Below are 26,107 nucleotides of genomic sequence, written 5' to 3'. Positions count from 1 at the left end.
CAGGAGGGAGCGTCAGACCCCATCACACAGCATGGAGGACAGGGGCCAGCAGAGAGTCAACACTCTGGGCAAGGAGGAAGCCTGCACGTTCATTGAGCTCACCCCCAAACCCACAAGCCTTCCTGGGGCCTGCTCTCAGAATTCCTGAATCATCCCAGCATCCAAGGCCAGGAGGGAGGAATTGAGTTTCCCAGCAATGGACACACAACTTTGTCCACAGCTGGAGGGGCATGATGGGTCATTATGGACATGTGACCGAGTCATTCTGCTCCCCCCCCCACCTAAAGACTACCCCCACCTGTGTGCACAGGTGCTTAGGAGATGGTTCCCCATCCAGGATATGGGGACTCACCCCCAGAGCAGTCTGTGAGCCACTTGAGAAAATGGTTTTCACTACTTCAGAGTTCTGCTTGATTCCTTCCTACCCTGTTCACTAGACTCTCAGCTCAGTTGATAGATGAATTCCTACTATCATATTATCAATTCAGACAAGTCCCCAAGAGGAGCCAGAAACATTCTACCCAATGGCAGCTTGCTAGACGAAGGGCATGGCCTCTCACAGGCACCATCATAATAGGCATGGCCATTCTACTAGCTTAAAAAAACCCACCAGTGTTAAGATTTTAGAGCTAGGGCTCCTGGGTGGGGTGGGCAGATATGACGGTTTCTGTCCCATCTCCAAGAAAAGAGCACCTGCTTACTGATGCAGAAAGGCAAGCTGCCTCATAGCATTGCCTACTGATCGCACACTAGCCTTCTCCATACATGTTACTTAGCTGTGTGTGAATCTGTCTGCCCTGCCAGATGGCGGGCTCCTACAAGTAGGGTTGGTCTGTGTGATTTACTCAAGCAGTGCTGGGGAAAGGATTCAGTCAGAAACATGAATCCTTCAGGCGCTGGAATAGACTTTGTGAGGTCACGGGCCTGGGCACCTTGAGACCCAGAGGGCTCAAGAAGACACTGAACAGTTATCTTTTCAAAGAAGGGGAATTTTGTGCATTGCTGATCACAGCCATAGAGGGCCACTTGTATTACCTGGGGACTTCGTTCCAGTTGCTGGGAGACAAAGCATCTCACATGACTCTAGAAAAAATGTCAATGGATTTTCAGAGCCAGCATGAGGGAGTTGTCCTTTAGCTGTCAGTTAAATTCATGGAATTTAATGGTCCAGACTGAGAGGAGAGGCAGATGGGGTGTATGTGCTCTTGCTTCTACCTAGATGCAATTTTTCTCTCTTTTGGAAGTGAAATGAAAACCAAAATACCAGCTATTTCTGGAATGATTGGACTAATGAATAGAGGAAAATAAGCTTTCCTCTTCACCAACAGCGATTTTCGAGTGACATGATTTCTGATGGGAGGTGTGTGTGGAGGAGACGCTAGTTCTTTTACATTTATCTAGTTATTAGTGCCTGGAGAAGAATTTACCTGTACATCTCCTTTTATTATTTTTTCAAATAAAATCCTCTGTGTGTGTGTGCACACGTGCGTGTCTCATAACCTGCACCCAACTTGACTTTTCACTCTGTCTGACCTTGGCTTCTGGTCTTGGCCTCTGGTTCTACTTGACAGAGAAGCAAAGCAAAATTTCCTGCCATGGCTCTGCCCTGTCCCGTGCCCAGTGGGGCTGGTGCCGACCCAGCAGTGCCTGATGGTACCAGGGAAGGTCTCAGCCCGTGAATACCTCCCCAACGATGCCGCTGTGACAGCGCCCTGCCATCTGACATCAGTCTGACAGAGAGGCACAGACAGGGTTAGCCCCCCCAGTGAACAGGCGGTCACACTGTTGAGAGGCGACGGGAGAAGAAACAATGTTTGGAAAAGGTCAAAACCAACAGCAAACTCAGCAGCAAACAGCACTCAGTCCTGGCCTACCTTCCGGATGGTTGGGAATTTGCCCTCGTAGCGATAAAACCATCCAAAGGCTATAAGAACACAGAGAACAAAGCGATGAGATGCAGTTCAGCTCAGCCAGAGCATCCATGGGCAGCAGCCAGGAGGAGCTGGGTTCCCAAGGCACTCGCGGCTTTGTGAAATGAAGAGCAGCCTCGGCAAATTCAACAGCAGAACCGCACCCTCTGTCTGACTCTCCACTTACCTGGCCTCACCTGGGTTGTAAAGCAGGCCCAAGACCACCTGAGAAAGGGCCCAATTCCCAGGCCCCAGGCCACTGTCAGCTGCGTCCCCTAGGACACTGGCTTCAGAAGTCAGTGCCAGAAAGTCAAAGAGAAAGCCCCTTGCAGAAGGATGAACTTTTCCCCATCAGAGCCACAGTCTGCAAACACAAAGCCCCATTGAACAAGGCCTCTCCTGACTGGCGTCAGGTTCCTCCATCCAAGAAACAGCCCGAAACAAAAGGGAGCCTGGGTCTCTGCCTAGAACGACTGTCAGACAGAACAAAACTGTCTTGTCTCACAGAGCAGGCCACGTCCTCTGCTTTCAACGTCGAAAGAGAAGGCTCTGGCAGGGTCAGCTCAGGGAAGGATGCTCAGGCAGCAGCAGGCAGGAGATCTGCCCCCCAGAAAAGCATATCCCCACCCAGGCCAGATCACCAGACCCTGCCTTCCCCAGGCAACAGCATGACGGATGGGCTAATACCTCAAGGCTGAAGCTCCCTGGCCAGAAGTGATGGCTTAATTACCCACCCTTGACCAGCCTGAGCTCTGCAACAGGATCTAGAAAGCCCCCTGCTAGACCCAGCACTATCCTCTTAGTTGCTGGATGTTGGGGAGGTCGAGGGAGTCTTGGGGGAGAGGCCAGAGCAGCAGAGGAAGAACCTAAGTTCTTCCTTGGGTAGTATTGAATATTTGAACCAGCAGTTCCAGCTGACATTCCAGCCTGGCCGTGAGTCTTGTCCTTAAGGTACTGTATGCAGTGCTTGGACCAAGCCGGGGCTTGGAGGAGCTTCCCAGACTCCAGGAGTCCCTACCACATATTGGACCCTCAGAGCTGGGTGTCTGCAGGGCTGGCAGGAGGAGGCGGGCAGGGCAAACAGAGCAGCAAGGCCAGGGAGCGAAGCGGGGGCCGCAAACCTGCTCTCCCTGCTTTTCCATGCCTCCGTCCAGGTCATCTGCCGGGTCAAACTCGGGATCCACTCCCAGATCATCTACCCGGGAAAAGAGGAGGAAGCTGGTGAACCAAGAAGGACTTGGGAGATCTAGAGGCCAGAGGTGCTTGGGGGTGCCTGGGGGCCTGTGACCAGCTTACTCCATGGGAGAGCTGGGAGGTCAGGGCTCAGGAACCCAGAGCAAAGGTTTCTTGCTCTGGGATGGTGCATGCAGTGTTTCCAACCTTGGTAGTTCTCATTTCTCCATCTGTAAAATGGGCTCACAACAGGGGCCTCTGATCTGACAGCAGCATGAGAACCATTTTGCAGGGTGTTTGGTTGAAACAGGAGGTGCAGTACTGATGACAGGAATATCTGAGTATTATACACGTTTGATGCCAAGGGCTTGCAATGGGAAACAGATCCTCCTAGCTTCCTCTCATCACCCTTGGAGCTCTGGGTCACCAGGGGATGTCAGAACTGTGTGTGTGGGCAGCAGATGGAAGTTTGGGATCCCAAGGGGTAAAAGGGGCACGTGTACTTAGAAAGACATGAATTCTGACCTAATGTGGAGAATAGCAAACTGTCCTTTCCAGTGATTTCTAATCTGGACTCTGGCCTCCCTGGGGTCCTGGAAAGTAGTGTTTGAGTCTGCTATGAGCTGCTTATTAATATTTCAAAATATTAATTAGAAGAGCTGGCCTATTAACCTATGAAAATGCTATATGTAAGTTCCTTTGCTTTTGGCTCGTTTTATATTTACTCAAAAATGGCACACTGATGCTTTCTTGCTAACAAGAGGGACTACTTAATAAAACAGTGAATACAAATGATTACTTAATAGTGTGGTAGGAAAAAACTCAACTTCCAAACCATGGGGTCTAATGGGATTGGGGGCTAATAGATGGGGTCCTTGATGAAAAGTCTGGAAAGCTCTTATTTAAACTTATCTTTCAAGCCTCCTTCCAGCTCTGGGAACCTTAATTACCCCTCTGCCCCCTTTTGCTTTTGCTAAGGAAAGCTATTCTGGGGCCTCTGTGACTGTACATCCCGGCTTTAAGGGCTCAGTGCAATGTTGGCGTTCTGCTAGGTCGGTCATGGGTAGGCAGGCGGAGCCCCTGGGAAGCAGGTGGGGAGGGGAGCAGTCAGTCCCACCCTGATCATTAGGATGAGTGGCTTCATTTTCCAGGCAAGAGATGCTTCACACTCTTTCCTGTCTGTTCAAAAATGCTGGCTCCACACAGGCACAGACACCTGAGTCGGGTAGAACCTGTCAGCTGACTGGACCCCAAAAATTGAAGAGTGGTCAGGGAGGGGCTGGCTGCAGCCTGGCCTGTTGGCCCTAAACGGCAGAGACCATTCCAGCCTCCCAGGAATGGGGAAAAGGTGGGAACTGAGCTGGCTCAGAGGCCTTCCTGCACTTCCTGCCTAATCTCCAAAGTAAAATTAAACTGCTGGTACAAATGCAAATGGATGGAGGTGGCCTGACTGCCTCAGCTCAGGCCTGCAGAGCCTGATCCTCATTCACTTGCTTCCTCCTGTTCCCTTAGAAAACATTTGTATCTACTAGAGCAAAGGGAAAGTTTTTGCTCCTTTTATTCAAGAAGCTTGATTTGGTTTAAAAGCACTGAATAAATAGCTAGAGAAAGGGTTTTTATTTTTTACAGTTCCTGAGAGGATGTGTTTGCTTTGAGGCCAAGACCCAATTTCTAGGAAGGTACTAAATTGACTAGGATTACTTTCATGAGAAGCAATTAAAATCGATTTCTCTCCTTCGGAAGCTCCTATTTCACTCCAAAGAGCAAATTAGCTACCTGCCTAAAGCACAGATTATTCGCTGGGAATTTAGCTCTGGCCACATCCTCAACTCATACCAAATGTCATGGGGGCAGCTGATGAGAAAGTGCTTTGTCCTTCGGAGAGGACCCGAGATGACACTGCCCCGGTGCCAGCAAGAAATGTGCTGAGAGATGCTTGCCCTGCACCAGGGAGGGGTGACATGGAACCATCCAGATGCCCTGCGCCTCTTGTTGACCCAAGTGGCCTGGGTTGGCAAGTTGATGTCCCTCTAGGGCTCGAGTATGATTCAAAGTTGGGGCCAAAGCTGTCCGGACCCCATCACAGGATCCCAAATGGCTGCTGCACAGGGGAAGTGGGGAAACCTTGGTTCTTGGGTGCAGATTTGCCTCATATCTGGAGGGTCCAAGGTCGGCTGAGCACAGTCAGCTGGAGTGGAATCTGCCTTGTGTCAAGTACAAACTGAAACAGCTGTAAAGTCAGAGTAAAGGCCCAACCAGGCATCCTGGACCTGTGATTGCCACGGCCCCCCAGCTGCCTGGCTCCTGGCTCCCCACCACTACCCCACTGAAGAAGCACTGAGACTGAGCCCCCCACTCTGCCCTGGTGGTGTGAGCTGCCCCTTGAAGAGACATGACATCCTGGGAGCTGGGGTGGAGAGCAGGTGGACGGGGGAGCAGGTGGTGGGGGCCTGGACTGCAAGTGGACGTGGGAACACAGGACGGAGGAAGAAAGGAGATGGGAAGGGCAGAGGTTGCTGAGGCCCAAGGACGGCCGCAGTTTGGTGCCTGGGAGGGTCACCCAGTTCTCTCCCCGACTCCATCCTCGGAGTGGCGTGACTGCAGTCCACATACAGGGATGCAGGTGGTAGGGGCACTTCGGTAAGCTCCTCCCACAACTGCTCATCAGCCTTGGACCACCAGAGTCCTTCTCTCACGTGAGCCCCTTCCCCTCTTTCTTGCTGCTGTTTTACCCCAGCCCCAATTCAGAACTGGGCAAGAGGAAGGAGGACACAACACCTGACGTACTAGGATGATAATCCCATCAGCAGTACGCTTTTGCCACAGCTCTCCAGCCCCTCTTCAGAAGTCCAAGGGCACGTGCCTGAGTCTGTGTCATGGGGGATATAGCCTGGTAGCAGGCCCCCAGGACAAGGAGGGCAGGCAGATCCCACCCATCCCAACGCCCTGGCAGACAGCACCTGGCACTTGGCTGCCCCTCCATGAAGAGAGAGTCATGGCCTATTCACCTGGGCAGGTGGTGGTGAGTGGAGGGAGACCTCTATCTTTGTCTAGACACCCCCAGGCCCCAGAAGGAAGCCCCCTCCCCCCCGGCACATGATACATACACTTTGGCTTGCGAAGGGGTACTGGGTGCAACTCGGTGGTGATGGTTTTAGGCGACAGGAGCTGTTCCTTTGAGCCCCAGTCTTCTTCCCACTGCTTCTTAAACTTCTCTTCCTCCTCCACGATCCTGAAATAAGACCCCCCACGCCAGTGACTGGAGTCAGAACCTTCGCAGGCCTGCCTTCTGCCTATTGGGGAATGCCAACCAGCCTGGGGAGAAGCCACGTGGTTCTAGCTGTGATGAAAACGAGTCCCTGGCACTTGTATTCTAAATCAGGTGTGAATGCCACCCTGACAGTTACAAGACTGTGTTCCAGTTACCCGAATATGATGGGTTTTACTAGGATTATGGAATGACTACACATAAAGGACGGTCCACCAGGGGACAAGAGGGCCAGGTAAACTGGGCCTGGAGGTGGCCTCTGGGGCCGCACTCCTGCAAGTACACTCACGTCCATGCACAGACATGTGTTTGCAGACACATGGGGCCAAGGCACTCACTGTTCCATCTCCTTCCGGTATCTCTCATTTTCCTCTGCTGCCTTCTGGGCAATTTCCTTTTTCCTTCTGAAACACAAATGCAAGTTGGCATGTTGGAGTCTATGTCAGAGAAGTTAACTCTTCCTTGCGGCTAATGTCTGATTTGAGAAAAGTTTTAAATATTTCTCCCAGGCTCCTTCCCAAGGATGCCTGGACCAAATTTGAATGCTGGGAAAGAGGGTCCAAAAAAGTCTGGATCCTGTGCTCTTGTGTGGTTTCGTCTGGCACTGCTGAGCAGAGATTCTGCACTGTGGGAGACTGGAGGCAGTTCAGTGTAGGCCACCTCTAAACACCAGCATAAAGTGACTGACTGAGTGAGGTCCTCCCAGAGGAGGGCCCCAGACCCCAGGGGCAAAGCCGGGGCTGCTAAGCAAGGCCAGGGTAATGGGCAGAGGTACCACCCAGGGTGGTTCTTCAGGCAAATTCTGTGATGGGAGAGATGGAAAGATCCTGTCCACCTTCCTTTCCCAAATCCTTATTATGCTCATAGAATGTATCTGGATTGGGATTTTGACAATAGTTTTTGACTTATGAATTCTCTCAGTCATCATCCCAGACACTCTGGGGTTGGTGGGGGGTAGCTCTCATCACCATAGATGGGGCAGCCAAACTGCCCGGGTATGAATTCCACAGCTCAGTCATGTCTGACTTTGTACACAAGTGGTGTAACCTCTCTGAGTCTCAGTCTCCTCACCTATAAAATGGGTTAATACCATCTATCTCCCAGGGCTATTATGGGAATTCAGTTGTGGAACATAAACAAGGCGTTAATACAATGCCAGCCACGTGGTTGGTACTTGACAAATGTTAGTTATTGCTAGTAGCATCCTCATTTTCCATATTCCTGGGTCTTGGAAATCAAGGGCTTTCCTTGGCAAGGAGGGAGGAGTCTCGAGGTCTGGAGGCAGGGGATGCTTCCACTGAGCATCACTGAACCCATGTGGTCTGAAGACAGGCCTCGGGGGAGAGCATAAAGTCAGCTCAGGATGCAGTGGGCTGGAAGCAAGGCGGGTGGGATGGAACAGTGGTCGGGGAGGGCAGGCAGGGGCATCCTGGCCGGCCACACTCACTGCCGCTCCATCTCCTGCTGCTCCTGGAGGATCTTGTTGGATTCCATTGCCAGCCGCTTCTGCATCAGAAGCTCCTGTCGCTGCAGCTCGCGCTGCCGGACCTCTGCCAGCCGCTCCCGGTCTGTCATGAACAGCTCCCGGCCCTCATGGGGAGAAAAGAGGCGCCTTGCTCAGTCCCCTGGGAACCTAGAAGTCCACTGCCAGAGTTTGAGGGCCAAGATTTGGGTTGCCTTCTCATCTCCGTGGCCCCCCCCCATGTCAGGCATTGTGGCTCCTGCTCTGTGTGACCCAAGCTTATGGCTGGGCAGAAATCCTCCCCAGCTGCTATCAGAGCTTCAGGGAAGGAGACCCCCTTGGCCTTTCCCAGGAGTATGTGGCAGAGATCAGGGGTCTGAGCAGCTGGGCTGCAGGTCAGGGGTCATGGGGCCCCCACCAGCTCATTCTGGACTTACAGCTCCAGCTACGATGGAGATGGTCAGGCTGCGGCTACCCTTCAGCACGTTCACGGCCTGTGGGGACAGGCAGATAGTCAGCTGAGACCTGACAGATCAGAGTAGTTGAGGCCTCTGGAGAGCACAGAAGGTTTCAGACACTGTGGCAAGGGGGAGGTAGGTGAGAAGAGGACAGCAGAGAGGATCACAGCCAGAAGGTGAAAAACCCACATCTCACCTCCTTGTGGTCCAGGTTGGAGAAGTCGATGCCATTGACTTCGACAATCTGGTCCCCTGTCTGGTGGAGAAATGGAAAGAGATCAGCATGTTTGTATTATCTGTACACTCAGTCTGTTGGAAGAGCTCCCCCTGGAGGCCAGCATCAGACGTTGGGTCTTCAAGTAGCTGTACCTCAACTCTTCGAAAGAGCAGAGTTCCAATGGGGTCCTCCCAGGGCTCCTCCACCCCATATCTCTTTTATCAGTTGTCAAATATTACACCTTTAGAAGTTCATTATTTTGGCTGAATGTATGACATTTGCTTTAAAAACTCAGTTTGTAGACATAGGAGCCTTTAAGCTTCTCATATAGTAGATTCTGTGTGGAGTCATAATAATAATTAGTATAATAGCTAACATTAATTGATCCCTCAGTATGTACCAGACACAGTTCTAAGCATATGTATTAATACATTTAATCTACACAATGACCCCAGAAGGAAGGCTAGTACCCCCATTTTACAGGATAGGAAACTGAAGCACAGAAAGAGGAAATAACTTGTCCAAAGAAGAGGTTAAGAGTTCTAGCTCTGGAATCAGACCACCTAGGTTTGAATCCCAGCCCTGTCATACTAGGTACATGATCTTGGAAAGATCTTTCTCTGGCTCTCAGTTTCTTCATCTGTAAAATGAGGCTAACGATAGTACCTAATTTTCAGAGTTCTCATACATTTGAAAGGGCTTAGAACAATGTCCAATCCAGTTAACGCTCAATGAATGTCAATTCTGATTATTATTACTACATCCCAAGCTCAGGACCAAAGGCTCTCAGAGCTGGAGAAGGGCTGTAGAAAGGCTCAAATGTCACCCCCTCTGTGAAGCCTTCCCTTTGGGGGTTAGTAGGAATCATCAGCCAGTGAGTGTTGAGAGAGGGCTGTGTGGGAAAGCACGTACTCCATCCCTGTGTGATCACAGTCTGACCCTGCACCCCACAGGGGCCCGACTGGGGCAGGCCCAGGGTCACTCACCTCCAACCCCACCTCAGCAGACAGGGAGCCAGGCTTCACGTGGCTGATGAAGATGCCGGGTTTCTGGATGGGGCCGCTGGAAATGCTGTGGGAGAGACGGGAGATCAGGTGAGCCTCTGCTCTTCAGTGCTTGCTCATTTTCAATGACCGGCCCCCTATGCCTGTGTGTCCAGGTCACGCATGAGCTCAGTACCCAAGCCCTCTGTCATTTACTTGTTCAGCCTCTGTCTACCTGTCCAGCCTCATTTCCCTGTGGCAACAACCACAGAAAGCTACTTCTAATTCCCCCTACCCAACCTCTCATCCAATATATTGCATATGCTGTTTCTTCTCTCTTTCTAGCGTTTTCCTATGCATTCCTCAACATTCAAATGTTATTTCCTCTACAAGGTTTTAACCAAACTCCTTATTCTATCCCCTGACTAAGCTGGTTGCTCCCTTCCCAGTGCTCCTAAAACACCTACAGCAAGGATGGCACTTGTATTGTTTGTTAATCTCCCCTCTCAGATCTGTGGCAGATATCACTAATCCATCACAACACTCTTTTCCACCTACGCCTAGATACAGCATTAAAGTTCTTTTCAAAATAGTACTCCAGGGCAGCCACCACTAATTGATTAGAGATAGCACAGGATAGAAAACTTATTTGCCATGCCTGACCCAGAATGCAGCTCCATGGCAGAGTCCCTCAATACTGTAACAATTTATGTGGTTGGCTTCTATATTAAGCTATAATTTCTTAGAAAGGAGGGACTTTTTTAAAAAATCACTTATGCTTGTCAGAAAAGTGTTGAATAAATGTGATGGAATGGAAATAAGAAGAATAACTTAGGGAATTCCCTGGTGGTCCAGTGGTTAGGACTCTGCGCTTTCACTGCCGAGACCCCAGATTCAATCTCTGGTTGGGGAACTAGGATCGCACAAGCCTCGTGGTGTGGTCAAAAAAAAAAAAAAAAAAAGACAAATAATAATAGCTAATATTTACGAACTGCTTACTACCTGCCAGGCACTAAGCTTGGTACTTCATCCTATCATCTCACTCTTCCTCACAACAGCCTTGTGATATGGGGACTATTACTGCTAGTTTATAGAGAAAGAAACTGAGGGGACTTCCCTGGTGGCACAGTGGTTAAGACTCTGTGCTCCCAATGCAGGGAGCCCGGGTTTGATCCCTGGTCAGGAAACTAGATCCCACATGCATGCCGCAACTAAGAATTCGCATGCCACAACTAAGGAGTCCAAGTGCCGCAACTAAGGAGCTGGAGAGCTGCAACTAAGGAGCCCACCTGCTGCAACTAAGACCTGATGCAACCAAAACAAACAAACATATAAATAAATAAATGAAAGAAACTGAGGGTTGGGGTGGTTAAGTAACTAGTCCAAGGTTCTAGAGCTCATAGGTGGCACAGCAGGGCCTGGAACCTAGATCTCTAACTGCAGTGCCTGTGTGCTTAACAAGAATGCCCCATGAGACCCAATGCCTGTTTGCAACTCCCTGGCTGCCTCCTAAGGAAGCCACAAGGTAATAAGTGAGAAGGGAACTGTGACAGAGATGACCAGCTTGACAGGTTCCTTTTGCATGACTTGAGGGCCCACCAAAGGAACATGGCTCTGCCTTTGGGCCTCAGTTTCCTCCTCTGTAAAATGGGCCTGTTAGAGCTGTCCCTCTGGCCCTACAGGGCTGTTGTGAAGCTCAGAGGGGAAATCAAGCACCAAGAAGTGTCATCACTAGTGGACAAAAGTCTCCTCAGAAGCAGCAGTGAGAAAAGGGAGTGGTGTGAGGGACCTATTGGGGTCTGCTGGCCACGAGTGTGCCCCAGGGCGTACCTGCCACCCACCTGCAGCCGAGGCCCCGGGAGCCCACCAGGCTGATGAAGACCTTCTTCTCCTTGTTTTCCTGACTGCTGGGGGAGCCCAGGCCGGTCCGCCCACCCTGAGGGAGGGAGACGATAAGGTCACCGGGTGTCCACATTGTGCAAGGGGCCTCTTGTGCTCATAAGGCCTTCGGGGTGAGCATTGCTGTCCCCACATGAGCCCGACTGCTGTTTTGTCCCTGGGAGTGTGTGTCTATACCAGCTGGGCCACCACCCACAGGGGCATTCTGGATGTGCTGGGGGCCTATATGAAGCCCCTGAGAACACATCCCTAGAGCAGGCCTTCCTTCAGGACCAGCTACCCCATCCAGCCCCCATCACCGGCGGTCCTGACCCTTACCCCAGACTCCGACACAAACTGATCCACATACTGCCATTTGAGGGTCTCATCGGGAGAGCTGATGGCAGGGGAAAGTAGAAGGCAGGTCATTAGGGAGAGGTGTTTGAGGCACCAGGCCCCAAATCCAAATCTTCCCCATCTGAAGCCTCCACCATCACTGGCCCAGGGGCAGTGCTGGCCAGACCGCAGGCTGATCCAGGACCCTGAGCCCATAGGGAGGAGTCTGCCTGCAGAGGAGGGTCCCGCTCACCTCTTCACAGGGATCAGGCCGATGTCTGTGGGAGAAAGGCATGGGGGTTAGGATGGCTCCTCTGCCCTCCCTTCCTCCCCTAGGAGCTGGGTACCACCAGGTGCCCCACCCTGCCCCACCGTCAGCACCCCCGTGCTCTGGCCTCACTCACGTCTCACTTTGACGGACACAGTTTTCTTGGTGCGGATGAGGTTGATGACCTCCTCATGGGTGCAGGAGGAGATGGAATACCCATTGATCCGGACGATCTCGTCCCCTACCTTAACCACAGGCAGAGAGAAGACACACCAAGGTGAGGAAGCATCGGGCAGCTGGGCAGGCTCATGGCCAGATACTCCTGGCCTGCTCTCCAGGGCTCTTTCTGCCCATTTTACAGATGGGGGAACCAAGATGGGGGCGAGGGGCACAGAGAGCCGGTAGCAGAGCTGGGAGAAGTCAGGATTCTCTGTACCCTCACTCTGTCCCTTCCACCCACTGGGGCACCATCAGGTTCTGGAATTCATGCGAAGGGCGACCCTCCAACAAGACTCAAGCAGCTCTTCCCCGGCCTTTGTCCTCTGAGCACCTTGGCCCTGGGGATCAGTCCTGAAGCTCCCCAGTTAATAACTACGAGGCTGGAAGGATCCTCAGACATCAGTTGAAACTGAGGCCCAGGAGGTGATGTTTTGTCCACAGTCAGAGTCATTAGCTACAGAGCAGGGACTGGATCGTGGACGACCCTCTCCAGCCTGAGGCCAGGGCAGGTCAGCTGGCGGCCTACCTCACACCACACATGCTGACCCTTTAGAGACTTGTTGGTACATGTAGGGGACGTAGCTTGACTCTCAGAGAGGTCTGGGGGCTGGGTGGGCACCTCTGAGGGGTCCTCCGGGCCAACACCTACCCTTTACAACACCCCCCAGAGTCACCTTCTCCCTATTGTCACCCGAACAGTTCCCTTCCACGCCTGGACCCAGACCCCAGTCTTCTCAGCGGTCTGTCAAGGGGCTCAAAGAGGTGCCATGGGGGCGGGGGGGGGTGCGGTCACTAAAGACCCCTCTAGGTTTCTGGGGACTTCCCATGGAAGGAGAATGGCTGGATGGCCTCCTTGCACCAGTTCTTCACAACAACTCTGCGTGTCTGTTAATCAGATGAGGAAACTGAGGCTCAGAGAGGTGAGGTGACTTGCTCAAGGTCATGCAGCTAGTAAACAGTGTTGCTGAGATTTGACATCAGGGCTCCCTGACAGACAAGTGTTGTCTCTTGGGTGTCTGGAAGCAGAAAAGAAGGGAATCTGGCCAAGCTTGGCTGCAGTTCCCTGTGTCCTGTCCTCTCTGGATCCTTGCCACCTGACAGAGCCCTCAAGTCCCATAGGAAAGGCAGGGATAGCTCTGTCCACTTTACAGCTGGGACAACCAAGGCACACAGAATTATTCTCTAGCCCTGGACTATACAGCAAGCTGTGCAGGGCAGAGGATGTAGGTTCAGACAGGATACACTTGGACAAAAATCTAAAATAACTCCAGTAGGGGGACAAGTGCAGAGATGGAGGAGTCTCAGGGCTGGGTCCAAGCCCCCCACTCGGGGCCCAGCCTCACAGGTCAAATCAACAGGACCTTCAGTTGAGCCAGGCTGTATCTGAACGTGCCCCTCCCCCACCTCAGACATGCGATCTCCCCAGAAACATGAACCCCACCCAGACAGGAGAATGGATGCAGATGTTTTCCCCAAGCTGCTCTGAGTGAAGCTCCCTGTGTTGTTCCAAAAGGGAACCTGCCCGGGACCCCAGTGGAATGATTCCCACACAACCCCCGGCTCGGCTTTCAGGATTGGCTTTCCTCTCCCTCTCGCTCCTGCGTGGAGCCCTGCAAAAGGCCCTTTGTGCAAGGGCCACAGTGAAATGACGATCTGAGGGACAGCGGCACAAAGGAGAGATGAGCCCGTTAACCCGAGAAAGGGTTGATAATTCATAAGCCTGAGAAACAGGCAGGAAGGTAAAAGTCTAAGTTTCATTAAAATGCCCTGATGCCCCCAATCATGGAGGAATCGTTGAGAAATGCTTGTCCTAGGAGGGGACCTCACTCTGGAAAAAAAAGAGGGCTCAGCTGACGCCAAGAGAAGAGCTCATTATGTTTTTTCTCTGGCTGTGTTTCTGGGCTGGAAAATGTGCGGCACAGGAGAGGAATAATGAAGGGGCTGAAATTTCAGACGCTACCAGTGAGCCGTGAGACAGGGATTTAGAACAAAGCAATGTCTGTCAGCTCCCAGTTTCTACCTCCCACTCCACGGTGTCTTGTACCATTAGCCTTCAGGGCCCCTGAAACCCCTGGCTTGGCAGCTCAGATTGGGATGCTGGTAACAAACACGCTGGAAGCTCTGGGTGGGGATGGGAGGGCCTCTTCTGTCTGGACATATAAAAACACAGCTCTGGCCTCTGGCAGAAGCGAGACCTGGAGGTCTGCCCATCTCTGTCCAGACACTGAGGTGTGGCGACCCCAAGGGAGGGGCCCCTGGGGTGCTGAAGAGAGATCCCTGGACTTGGCAGTCAGGAGACCCAGGTTCAAATCCTGGCTTTGCCACTTACTGGCTGTGTGACTCTAGTCAAGTCCCTGATCTTCTATCAACTCTGTAAAATGGGGATGATAAAGCCAAGGCGTACAGTGAGAACTGGTTGTCAGCATGTTACCTGGCACATTATAGGTGTTTATTAAATCTCCCTCTCTGCTTGCTTAACAAACACACAGCATTAACTGGTATATATATAATGGATAAACAATAAGGTCCTATGGTATAGCACAGGGAACTATATTCAATATCCAGTGATAAACCATAATGGAAAAGAATATGAGAAAGAATGTATATATGTTTATAACTGAGTCACTTTGCTGTACAGCAGTAATTAACACAACATTGTAAATCAACTATACTTCAATAAAAAGAATACATTTAGAAAAAAATAATACATTCATATGATTCAAAAGCCAAATAATATTAAAAGACGTAGCCTTAAAAGACTCAATCTCACCTTATCCCCCATCCACTCCAGTTCCCCCTCCAACAGGTAACTGCTTTTCATTGTGTGTGTGTGTGTGTGTGTGTGTGTGTGTGTGTTTCCTTAAGCAAACACAAACAGAAATCATATATATTCTGGGAGCATAAAATACATGTTGTTTTCGGCAAACTAACACACAGCATTTATGTGCCAGATACTGATACAAGTATTTTGTAATGTGAATTCATTTATTCTGGTGTAACAACCTGATGAGGTAGGTAGTATTATCATCATCCCATTTTACAGATGAGGAAACTGAGGCAGGGGGTTAAGTAATTTCACCAAAGTCACACAGCTAATGAATAGCAAAGCCAGGACATTCCAGCTCCAGAGTCTATGCTCTGAAGCACTGCACTATGCCAGTATTTCCTTTTCCCTTCCAGGGAGAAGGCTATGTGTCCAGAACTTCAGGCGTCAGGACATAATTATGCTCTTCCTTCAGACATAAGGGAGGTGGGGTGCAGTACAGCAGGGGCAGCAACAGCTGGGAGCCAGGTTCTCAGCTCCACTCAAGAAAACAGGCAAGGGCTTCCCTGGTGGCGCAGTGGTTGAGAGTCCGCCTGCCAATGCAGGGGATATGGGTTCGTGCCCCAGTCCGGGAAGATCCCACATGCCGCGGAGCGGCTGGGCCCGTGAGCCATGGACGCTGAGCCTGCGCGTCCGGAGCCTGTGCTCCACAACAGGAGAGGCCATAACAGTGAGAGGCCCGCGTACCACAAAAAAAAAAAAAAAAAAAGAAAACAGGCAACACACTACTATATACAAAATAGATAAGGACATACTGCACACTGTATGGCACAGGGAACTCTACCCAATACTCTATAATGGCCTATATGGGAAAAGAATCTAAAAAAGACTGGATATATGTATATGTATAACTGATTCACTTTGCTGTACACCTGAAACTAAGACAACATTGTAAATCAACTATACTCCAATAAAAATTGAAAGAAGAAAAAAGAAAACAGGCAAGTGCCTGCAGCCAGACTTCTATAGGCCCGAGGACAACCTGTCAGGATACGTCACCCTTTTCCTCTCCCAAAGGCTCAGAAGGGCGAGGTGACTATGTTACATCACACAGCCTAGTGAGTGAATGAGGGGGAGGCAGGAAGCCTGAGGGCTTGGTCCCCACATCCCCTGAGCTCTGCTCACTCACCTGGAGCCCGACGGTGTCTGCCTGGCCGCCTTTGATGAGGTGGGAGATGAAGAGCCCGCAGCCGAACTCGAGGCCACCACGCACGCTAAGGCCGAGACCTTCGGGGTGCAGCCGGTCCAGACGCACCTCCTTCAGCTTCCTGCCAAGGGAGGAGGGGCCGGTGACGGCCCAGCTCTGGCCTGATGGCCAGCGCTGCCCCATCCACTCCTGAGCGACCCTGTCCATCCCCGGTGACCCCTCCCACCCCCGCCTCCAGCCTGTGGCTCCCTCCGCACCTGGAGCGCCGGGGGGTTAGTTGGTCGTACTCCACCTGGTGCTTCAGTGGGATCAGAGGCCTGATGGCGTCAAACAGGGGCAGGCGGCCTGGCTCGTTGATGACCAGCTTCAGGTCTCCCACAAGCACGGCCACGTCCATGGTTCTGCAGAGACACAGGGACCCTGAAGCCTCCCCCTTAGCCATGACCTCTGAGACCCAAGGATTCCCAGAGGAAGCCGTCCTGGGCTGGGTCCCCACCCACTGGGCCCAGGTCTTGGAATTGAGAACTCTCCTGAAAAGCCCAGAGGCCCTAATGATGGGTTGGGTGCCTCAGAAGAGTTTGTTCTCCCATGTAAGTATCTCAAGGAAACCATCGAAGTAGGGGTTGTTAACCCATCCTGTGGATGAAATCAAGCCAGGATTCAAATCAGCTCTGCCAAGTTCTGAAGCCCAGCATCCTTCCAGACAGGAAACCTCTGTGAGATGGCAGTGAGCCCTCCCATCCCCTTGTTTCCTGCTCTGAGCTGCAGCCTCATACTATCTCTCACAAGCCTCCACCTCAGACCATTCAGACCCTCAACGTCTGGGCCCAGCATTTCTCCAGCTGCCAGCTGACTGGTTCACTCTCAGCCCATCTTTTTTTAAAATGTAAATTGCTCCCCTTCTCAAAACCTTTCGATGGCTTCCCACTGCCCAGAGGACACAGTCCATCCTTCTTGGTAGGCTCAGGGCCTCCATGACCTGTTTCTGTGAAACTGCCCAGGCTGGTGGCTGTTATGGTCTCTGTGCGTCCCAGTTCTACCCCCACCCCAGATCACTCATCACCTCCCAGTCACAACCTGTGCTTTCACATCTCTGAATCGTTGCTAATATTGATTTCTCATCCTGGAATGTCATTCCCTGATATTTCCACCCAGCAAAATCCTTCTTACCCTTCAAAAACCTAGCTCAAGCCTTCCTGATCCTCCCTCCACAGTTAGAACTGAGAACTCCTTTCTTTACATTCCTGCTTTTACTTCTACTCAGCAGTTATTTTACTGGAGCTTGCATTAGAGTTCCTTGTGTTGCTAGTGTCTGTCCATCTCCCCCAACTAAGCCACAGGTTAGTTGAGGAAAGGGAGTAGATATTCATTTCCACATTCTGCATGGTGCCCAGCCAGTGGCAGGAGCTTATAAACGTTGCTGAATGAATCAAAAAGCAGGTGAGCGATACCAGACATCTGATGCTGGCATTTCCTGTCCTATCCTAGCAATCACACTCTGTTGAACCTATGTGGCTACTTGACAGCCTCCCCCATCAGACTGTAAGCAACTAGATGGCAGCAACCACTCTGTCTTGCTTATACGTGTACCCCTATCCCCTAGCACAGAGCCATACACAGTGTATTTGTGTAAATATTTGCTGGGACAAGTGAGTGGCGTGTCTATTTGATTCCCAGGAACACCGAGCATCAACCTCCCTGAGCCCCCCAGGATAAGAGGGGGAGGTCCTCCTGTCTCAGAACAATCCATCCCAGGTTTCCCTGAAGACAGAGGTACCCGGGCTGGCCCACAGGAGCTGGACCCAGTACACTTACTGGTGGTACATCCGCAACACATCGTAGAGATAGTCCTTTTCTGCATCATTTTCAATCAGAAAATCCACCTGGAAAACCCAAAGGCAGAATTACAGCTCCAGGCCCAGCACCCCGATAGCAGATCCCAGGGAAGGGGAGGGCCCTGCTGGGGGACCTCCTCCACATCTCCTCAGGGTTGTGAGAAGAGGAAGGAAGCCAGAGCCAGGGTGGCCCCCTGACTCCAACACATCAGACTGTGCAGACCACCCCGATGTGGCCCCAGGAGTACCTCTAAGCATCCGACGTGGTCAGGCTGAGCCTCGTCCCCAGGTGGGGTGATGTGTGTGCACACAGATATGCACACGAATATCATACATGTGAACCCCCACGTGACAGCAATGCACCCCCATGGCAGCCGTGCTGCCGATCACCTCCATGGCTATGTCACCTGTGTCCAGTGTGGCAACACCCATGTCAGCTCCCCGCTCTGGAAGAAGCCCACTGTCTTACCTGATGGTGGCTGTAGTGCCGGATAACTGCTTTCAGAAAGGATTTAGGCCACTCGCTCAGATAGCACATCCCACCCGCCGGGAGCACCCTACCCCTGAATTCTTCCTTGTCCAGTCCTGGCCTAAGCTGGGTCGGCCCTGACTTCTGGTCACTCTTTCCCCTTCCCAGGCCCCTGTATGCCTCCCCCGCCACCCCAAGGGGAGAATCGGGTTACATTATTTCAACTTCACTGACGTCAATGGCTTGGAGTCCAAGGTCAGGGTCAAGAGCTGTCTCATTAGCACCTCAATCCCAGGGGAGCTGGTGGGCCAGGAGCCCCAGATTCCACTCCCTGGGACAGCTCAGTGTGAATCTCTGTGCACTATATCCTTAGCTCTCTCTTCAGCCCAGGACTGAGTAAGAGGGCAGGGTGGAGGCTCGAGGGGTCCTTGGGTCCCTCCCTCCTCTAGCCTCCAGGCCCAACAGCACGGTCCAGGGCCTCAGCCCACAGAGGGAGAAGCTGCTGCTGGAAGCTGCAAGCTCCCACCTGACTGGTCCTCAGAGGAGGGCCAGGGCATCTTTGCCTTTTTCTATGGGTATCTTAAGGATTCTGGAAGGTTGGGGGAAATCTGTCTGTCCCAACACAGAGAGGACGTACTGGGCCCAACCCTTGGGATTTCTGGACTGAACAGCAGGGGGTACAGAATACAGACTTCTTGTCTCCACCTAGCTGTACCCCCTTCCCTCTAGAACTAGGCTGAGCATTTCATTAAAGATAAGAATAACCTAGGAGGCTTGCCTTGCACTCACTGACTCACAGTTGGGCTTCAGCAGCTCCAGAAGTTTATCCCACCTGCTCCAAGAAGGGTACTGCTGCTTTTTCCTACTTCACTGCCCCTCTCCTCCAGGCCAGAGACTCCCAGCTAGCCAGAAGATGGGGGACAGAAGCAACAGTTACAGTGGGTGGTACTGAATCTTAGGTGGTAGCCTGGGATTTTACACACACCACAGAAGTGGGTACCTCCAAAAGCTCATCTCTATGAGGGCCCAGCCTGGACTCTCTCTCCCTACTCTGCCTGGGTCTGCAAGAGAGGGGTGGGGAACAGTGTCAAGATAGGCCTGGGCTGCCCACATGTGGCTGTGGAGTCTGAGCAGAGAAAAATTCTGAATTTCCCTCGGATCAGGGGCCAGAAATATTTAAATAAATTGGATCATATCACTTGAGTACTTAATAGCTTCTCATTGTACTCAAAACAAAATTCAAATCCAAATTCTTAACCTTAACTTATCAAAGCCCAACTTCAGCTCCCGACTGGCTGCATGGGCCTCCTTTCAGTGCTTCCCACGGGCCACACTCGCTCTAGCCTCAGGGCCATCGCATGTGCTGTTCTCTCTGCTGGACTGCTTCCCCTCTTCCCCGCATGGCTGGCCTCCCCAGGGAGGTCTCCCTGCTCACCCACCTAAACAGAACGCACTCCCACACCCCAGAGATGCTTCAATTCCTTCACTGTAACAGTCACAATTTGTAATTAAAGGCTTGCTTCTTTGTGAATTGGTCTGTTTCCTTCATCAGACAGAAAACTCCATGAGGGAAAGATGAGGTCTGTTTGTTCCAAATCTCTTGTGACTAACGCATAGGAAGTGGTCAATAAATAAGCATCAAATGGATTTGTCCAGCCCCCTGCCTCCTGGTACATCCACAATCAGATGGGAGGAAGGGAATCATTGGAACAGAAGGGGAAGGGAAATAATATTTGCATCATGGGATGGCACCAGGAGACTTTCTGGGCTTTATTCCATTTGTTTATCTCACCAGCCCTACAAGGCCGATGTTCTCACACCATTTTGCAGATGAGGAAACTGAAGACCAGAGAGGTTAAGCCATCTCTCTCAAGGTCCCACAGCTAATAAGAGACAGAGCTAAGATTTGAACCTTGGTCTATCTGATTCCAAAGTCTATGCTATTCCTGCTGGCACCACTGCGTGGGTGAGTCAGGCCTTCCAGAGGAAAAAACTCCAGGGCCTCTTTAGGCCAAAATTTCAAATGCTTTGCTCTCAAGAGGCTCTCCCTTATCTCTAATTCCCACCACTCTCCTCTGTACTATTAAGAAAACCCTTTGGGTTTGGTTCATAACAAGAAAGAAAACACAACATCTTTTGGATGACTCTTGGAACCGCAGATGTTCTGTTCTCTAGGGAAGCATAAAAATCCCATCTGCTCTGACTGCAGTGAGGAGAGCCCAACCAAAGGGCTTCTAGCTCAATTCCAGCCATGGCTGGTGACATAAGACAAAGCAGAGGAGAGGGATATATCTCTTATTGACTGAGGCCTTAAGACTGAAGCTCTCTCCCACCCCTCCTTGCAGAAATGCTTCCTGCTGCATCATTAAATGTAAGAAGTGAGGCACTGTCCTCAGTAGACAGCATTTAGGCACTGGGTGGAGAGTGGGAATGGAAGACAAAGGCAATTTCCAATGTTAGAGTCTAGGGTTCTGCTTTTCTGCCCTCCTGGGCCAAGCATAGAACGCCTGGAGATGCTCTTTGTGGAAAGAGCCTATTCCCGGGGGTCCCAGGTTCCTGGTCCTTGTGGGCAGCCCTCCAGTGCTGACCACTGCATCCAGAGGCCCCACTGAGAAACCACATCCTACCAGTCTCCTTCTGAGGCAGCCCGCAAAGTTCAGCTCTTTAGCCTGATGTCCATCTACTCTCACCGCTTAGGTCACTCCAACCCTGGCCCTCAGTTCTGCCCTTACCTGCTCCTCCAGGGTCACCTCCTTGGGGACCTGCATCATTTCCCAAGTGGGACTCAGGCTGCAGCTGAACAGACCCTTCCTCCAACATATTGGAACCTTCCCATCCTCACTCAGGATGTTTCATCGAGCCCCAGAAATTCAACTCGTCCGTTTAAAAAATTATCCACATACCATTATATCTGGGAAAACATATCCGGTTTATGTAGAATGATCTTTAAGTACAAATGTAAGTGATAAATCAAAATGGTGGTACTCTGGTGACCCTGACCTTTCTCCACTCGGGAATGTCTCCAGAGAGACTCAGGGATAACAGCACTGCTTTGTTCTCTGACCACACCCGAGTGAAAACACACAGTCACACCTCAGTCTCTGGGCTTTAAAAGGAACGGAGAAAGACAACTGAGAAGCATGGAACTTTCTCTAGAAGCCCAAACATGCAGTAACCTCACCACTGTAATTCAAATTTCACTTTTAAAATATTTTAAAAATGTATATGGTATCCCCTCCTCCTGGAATCTGGGTTCAAACAAACTCCCCAGGAGGGTCTGCCCAGCACCAGTGTAAGGATCAGCTTCAGGGAACCCTGCCCTTGGGCCTTTTGTACCATTCTCCTGAAACCTTGAGCTCAGGTACCTGTAACCCACCTGGCACAAAGTAGGTCTTCAACAGCACCGTGCCATGCACACAGTGCACAGTGCTCAGTGTGTCTGCTGAATGACAAATGAACTCCTTTTGCCTTAGACTAGAGCCTTCCTTCCTTCCTCTCCGCCCAGCTGAGTCACCTTCCCATGGCTCCTTAGTACACAGCCTCCTGGATCTGTCTCCTCTCAGCTCAGTTCCCACCACTCACAAAGAGTAGGTCCCAGACCCAAGCAAGAGGGATTGCCCTCCCTCCTCCCACCTGACCCCTGCCTCCATTTAAGGGGAGTCCAAGCCCCCTCTTCTAGAGTCTTTCCTGACCGTGCCCAGCCCAGAGCCTCCTCACGGGCCTCCCAGCCCGAGGCCCTTCTTTGCCCGGCTCCCTCATTCAGTACAGACTCTGCTTACAGACTGGCCACCATGTCTGAAGAACTTTACATGCATTATCTTTAACCTCCCAACAACCCTCTAAGTGGATGGATATTATTATCCCCATTAGACAGATGAGGAAATCGAGGCTCAGAGAAGTGGAGAGATGAGATGCCTGATGATATCCACTTACCAGATAGAACTTTCTTGTTTGCATTTGTCCAATACACATTTACTGAGCACCTACTGTGTGCAAGACCATGTCTTCTTTCTACAGCTAGATTTAGAAAGCTTTTCATTTTCTTGGATCCCCCTTGATGATGGGCACAGAAGCCCTAAGGAGGCCACCATCTACAAAAAACTGTGTGCGGGGTCTCTTTATCACATCAATCCCCCATTCCCACCCACCCTGTGTCTAGTCCCCTCCATCCAGCATGGGCATTCTCTGACAGATGCTCAGCTGGCCCAGTGTTATTGGCCTGCATGGTGTCGGGGGGGAGGTACATCTCCCCTCTCATAAGGTTCAGGCCCCGCGTCTAGGGTAGTGGAGGCAAATTCTGGCTTTGGCCTTGAGCCCTCTCCAGCCTCATCTCCCTGCCTTCCTGCATATGGACTGGCCTTTCAGATCAGTCACACAGCGGAAGCACACAACCTTCAGCTTATGCAAATTCAACTCCATGCATGCACCCAGCCAAAGATGGAGAAAGAGAGCAAGAAGCAAGTTAAATAATGCATGTTGTTCCGCTGGGTGACATTTGCCCTCCTGGGGCTGTGGTGGGGATTAAATGAATGAATGTATATAAAGTACTTAGGACAGTGCCCAGGGCTCCAAAATTTCAAGGGCTCTAAAATGTGTGCTGGATCTCTTCCTTTTTGCTTCCAGACCCACAACCCAGCCTCCTCCACCCCGTTTTATGTACCAGGAAGCTTTGCATGGGCCCCCTGCCCTCTGCTCCCTGCTGTGTTCAGCTAGGGGGTGGTGAGAGGGCCTGGGGAGAAAGGGAGTGGGATTCTGATTCCCCGGCTCCCTCCATGCTGGACCACCACGAGGCAGGTGCCCCCAGCTGAGGCTGCAGCAACTGACTGGGTGTCTCTCTTGCAGCCATGCTCTCCCTTGTTCTGGAACCCCCTTCCGTTGCCCCTTCAGGAGCCCCTGGGCTTGAGCTGCTGCTCCCCACAGGCTGTGTTACCACGCCTGGGCAGCTCAGCCGTCCCTGCCCTTCCCCTTAGGCAGTCCCTTCATAAATCCTGTCAGTTTCCCATTTGGATGAACCGCCCGCTTCCTGCCGCGACCCTGGCTGGTGTGAAACCTTAGCTATTAGTACTGGTGGTACCAGCAGTACTTCTCTGGAGCTTTTCCTCCACCTGCAAGTCTCCTCAAATACCAGCTCTCCTTGGTCAAGCCTTTCCTCAGGCTCCCCCACAGAGCCTGTCCTGTCATTCTCTGTGCACGGGATGGCACTTTGTCGCCACCTCTGCCACAGGACTCACCAAGCTGTGTCGGACTTTCTTTCTTCACCTGCCTGTCTCTCACTAATCTGTATCTGGTCCTGACACAGGCCTAGGGGAAGGTGGGGAGTGAGGCCGTAAGTCCCTTCCCCATCTGAGTTTGCACATCTCTGTGCTTCAGTTTCCTCATCTGTAAAATGGGGATAAAAGTCTCTCATAGGACTTCATCATTCTGTGAGAGATTAAAAATTGTTTTTTAAATTATTCATTGAGTTAATCGTTGTTAAATACTTAGAACAGTGCCTGGAAAGTAGCAAGTTCTAAGTGTTTGTTAATTAAACTAAGTAAGAATAAATGAATACAAATTCCATGTTCTCAGCAGCTGGCAGAGAGTGGACCCTCCATAAATGTTGCTGGGATGAATGGATCTAGCTCTGCTTCTGCCCAGGCCTTCACATTGTGCATCCCAGATAGTACTGGATTTTTCTGATCCATGTTTTATTGTCCTTCCTCTTTTCAAGAGACTCGTGTCATGTTACCTAGTTGGCAGCATTTGACCCAGTGCTGGGCACAGCCGATCACTCCCTCCTTTCTGCTGGTTCCCCTGACCTCCGTGCTGTTTCTTCTCCTCTTCCTCTCCTCTACAGATTGGGGTGCTCTGGGCTCTGCTCTGGGTCTTCTTTCCATCTGCACTGTGTCCCTATGTGACCTCATCAGTCTCTGCGGTTTAAATACCATCTATTCCCTGAGGAGTCACTGAGGCTTATCCTAGCACAGACCTCTCCCCTGATTTTCACACTCCTACAGCTACTGGCCTTCTTTTTTTTTGAATATATATATATATATATATATATATATATACATATAAAACATCTTTATTGGAGTATAATTGCTTTACAATGGTGTGTTAGTTTCTGCTGTATAACAAAGTGAATCAGCTATACATATACATATATCCCCATATCCCCTCCCTCTTGCCTCTCCCCCCTCCCACCCTCCCTATCCCACCCCTCTAGGTGGTCACAAAGCACCGACCTGATCTCCCTGTGCTAGACCTGATCTCCCTGTGCTATGCGGCTGCTTCCCACTAGCTATCTATTTTACATTTGGTAGTGTATATATGTCTGTGCCACTCTCTCACTTCGTCCAAGCTTACCCTTCCCTCTTCCCGTGTCCTCAAGTCCCTTCTCTATGTCTGCGTCTTTATTCATGTCCTGCCCCTAGGTTCTTCAGAACCATCTTTTTTTTTTTAGATTCCGTATATATGTGTTAGCATACGGTATTTGTTTTTCTCTTTCTGACTTACTTCACTCTGTATGACAGACTCCAGGTCTATCCACCTCATTACAAATAACTCAGTTTCATTTCTTTTTATGGCTGAGTAATATTCCATTGTATATATGTGCCACATCTTCTTTATCCATTCACCTGTTGATGGACACTTAGGTTGCTTCCATGTCCTGGCTATCGTAAATAGAGCTGCAATGAACATTGTGGTACATGACTCTTTTTGAATTATGGTTTTCTCAGGGTATATGTCCAGGAGTGGGACTGCTGGGTCATATGGTAGTTCTATTTTTAGTTTTTTAAGGAACCTCCATACTGTTCTCCATAGTGGCTGTATCAATTTACATTCCCACCAACAGTGCAAGAGGGCATTCTTAGTCATCTCTGTACTTGGAGATCTAAAAGGCATCTCAAACATAAAACATTCAAAATGAAGCTCTTGGTTTCCACCACCTCCCGCTCTGTCCCCACCAACCTGCTCCTCCTCCCAACACATAGTCTCACCCTTGATACCTTTTTCCTCCACACCCACAGCCAATCCCACCAGCAAAGCCTGTCAGGTCTATCTTGAATATGTATCCTTGGTCTGGCCACTCCACCTGGTCCAACCCCCTCCCCTCCCCTCCCTGCGCCCTGGGCTACTTCAGAAGCCTCCTAAGTGAGGGTCCCTTTTCTACCCTTGGCCCTCTAAGTCTGTTCTCTACCAGCAGTCAGAGCAATTCTTTTAAAATGTAATTCAGTCATGTCACTCCCCAGCTGGCTTCTCTCACCTAGAACAAAACCCCAAATCCTGAGTATGGCCTATCAGGACTCCACCACCCCTCTGATCCACCCCCTACCACTCTTCATTCCATAATTCTTCTCGGAAACACCATCCTACTTGCTGTTCCTAAAGAAGGCAAGCAAATGCTTGCCTCAGGGCCTTTGTACTTGCTGTCCCCTCTTCCTGGAATGCTCTTCTACATATATCCCCATGGCTCCTTCCCTCATGTCTTTTATGTCTTTGCTCAAATATCACTTCTTCAGAGAGGTTTTCCTGACTATCCTATAAAAGTACTATCTCGTCACTCTTTTTTTTTTTTTTTTTTTTTTTTTTTTTTTTTTTTTTTTTTTTTTGTGGTACGCGGGCCTCTCACCGCCGTGGCCTCTCCCGTTGCGGAGCACAGGCTCCGGACGCGCAGGCT

General features: G+C 50.9%; 1 protein-coding gene across 6 annotated transcripts in view; it reads right to left on the bottom strand.

Annotated features, from left to right (window-relative positions):
* USH1C (USH1 protein network component harmonin) overlaps positions 1 to 26,107 on the bottom strand; it is a 52,434-nt gene that overhangs the window by 22,972 nt on the left and 3,355 nt on the right. For 2 of the 6 annotated variants that reach the window (XM_059068819.2, XM_067038129.1), the window contains exons 2-15: positions 17,959 to 18,026; positions 16,401 to 16,544; positions 16,126 to 16,264; positions 12,090 to 12,198; positions 11,939 to 11,963; positions 11,689 to 11,746; positions 11,313 to 11,407; positions 9,475 to 9,559; positions 8,468 to 8,527; positions 8,251 to 8,307; positions 7,799 to 7,941; positions 6,690 to 6,755; positions 6,191 to 6,315; positions 3,032 to 3,105 (exon numbers count right to left, since the gene is read on the bottom strand). In XM_059068819.2, the coding sequence (XP_058924802.1) occupies positions 3,032 to 3,105; positions 6,191 to 6,315; positions 6,690 to 6,755; positions 7,799 to 7,941; positions 8,251 to 8,307; positions 8,468 to 8,527; positions 9,475 to 9,559; positions 11,313 to 11,407; positions 11,689 to 11,746; positions 11,939 to 11,963; positions 12,090 to 12,198; positions 16,126 to 16,264; positions 16,401 to 16,544; positions 17,959 to 18,026 (1,248 nt within the window). Of the gene's footprint in view, positions 1 to 1,874; positions 1,925 to 3,031; positions 3,106 to 6,190; positions 6,316 to 6,689; positions 6,756 to 7,798; positions 7,942 to 8,250; positions 8,308 to 8,467; positions 8,528 to 9,474; positions 9,560 to 11,312; positions 11,408 to 11,688; positions 11,747 to 11,938; positions 11,964 to 12,089; positions 12,199 to 16,125; positions 16,265 to 16,400; positions 16,545 to 17,958; positions 18,027 to 18,447; positions 18,592 to 26,107 lie in introns of those variants that run through there. The other 4 variants (XR_010841355.1, XM_067038127.1, XM_067038128.1 and 1 more) reach the window with 4 other exon arrangements.

The sequence above is a fragment of the Kogia breviceps genome, chromosome 7 (genome assembly GCF_026419965.1).
Source record: "Kogia breviceps isolate mKogBre1 chromosome 7, mKogBre1 haplotype 1, whole genome shotgun sequence".
NCBI classification, from domain to species: domain Eukaryota; kingdom Metazoa; phylum Chordata; class Mammalia; order Artiodactyla; family Physeteridae; genus Kogia; species Kogia breviceps.
Note: the sequence above shows the minus strand (reverse complement) of the source record. Positions and strands in the feature narration are given on the sequence as shown.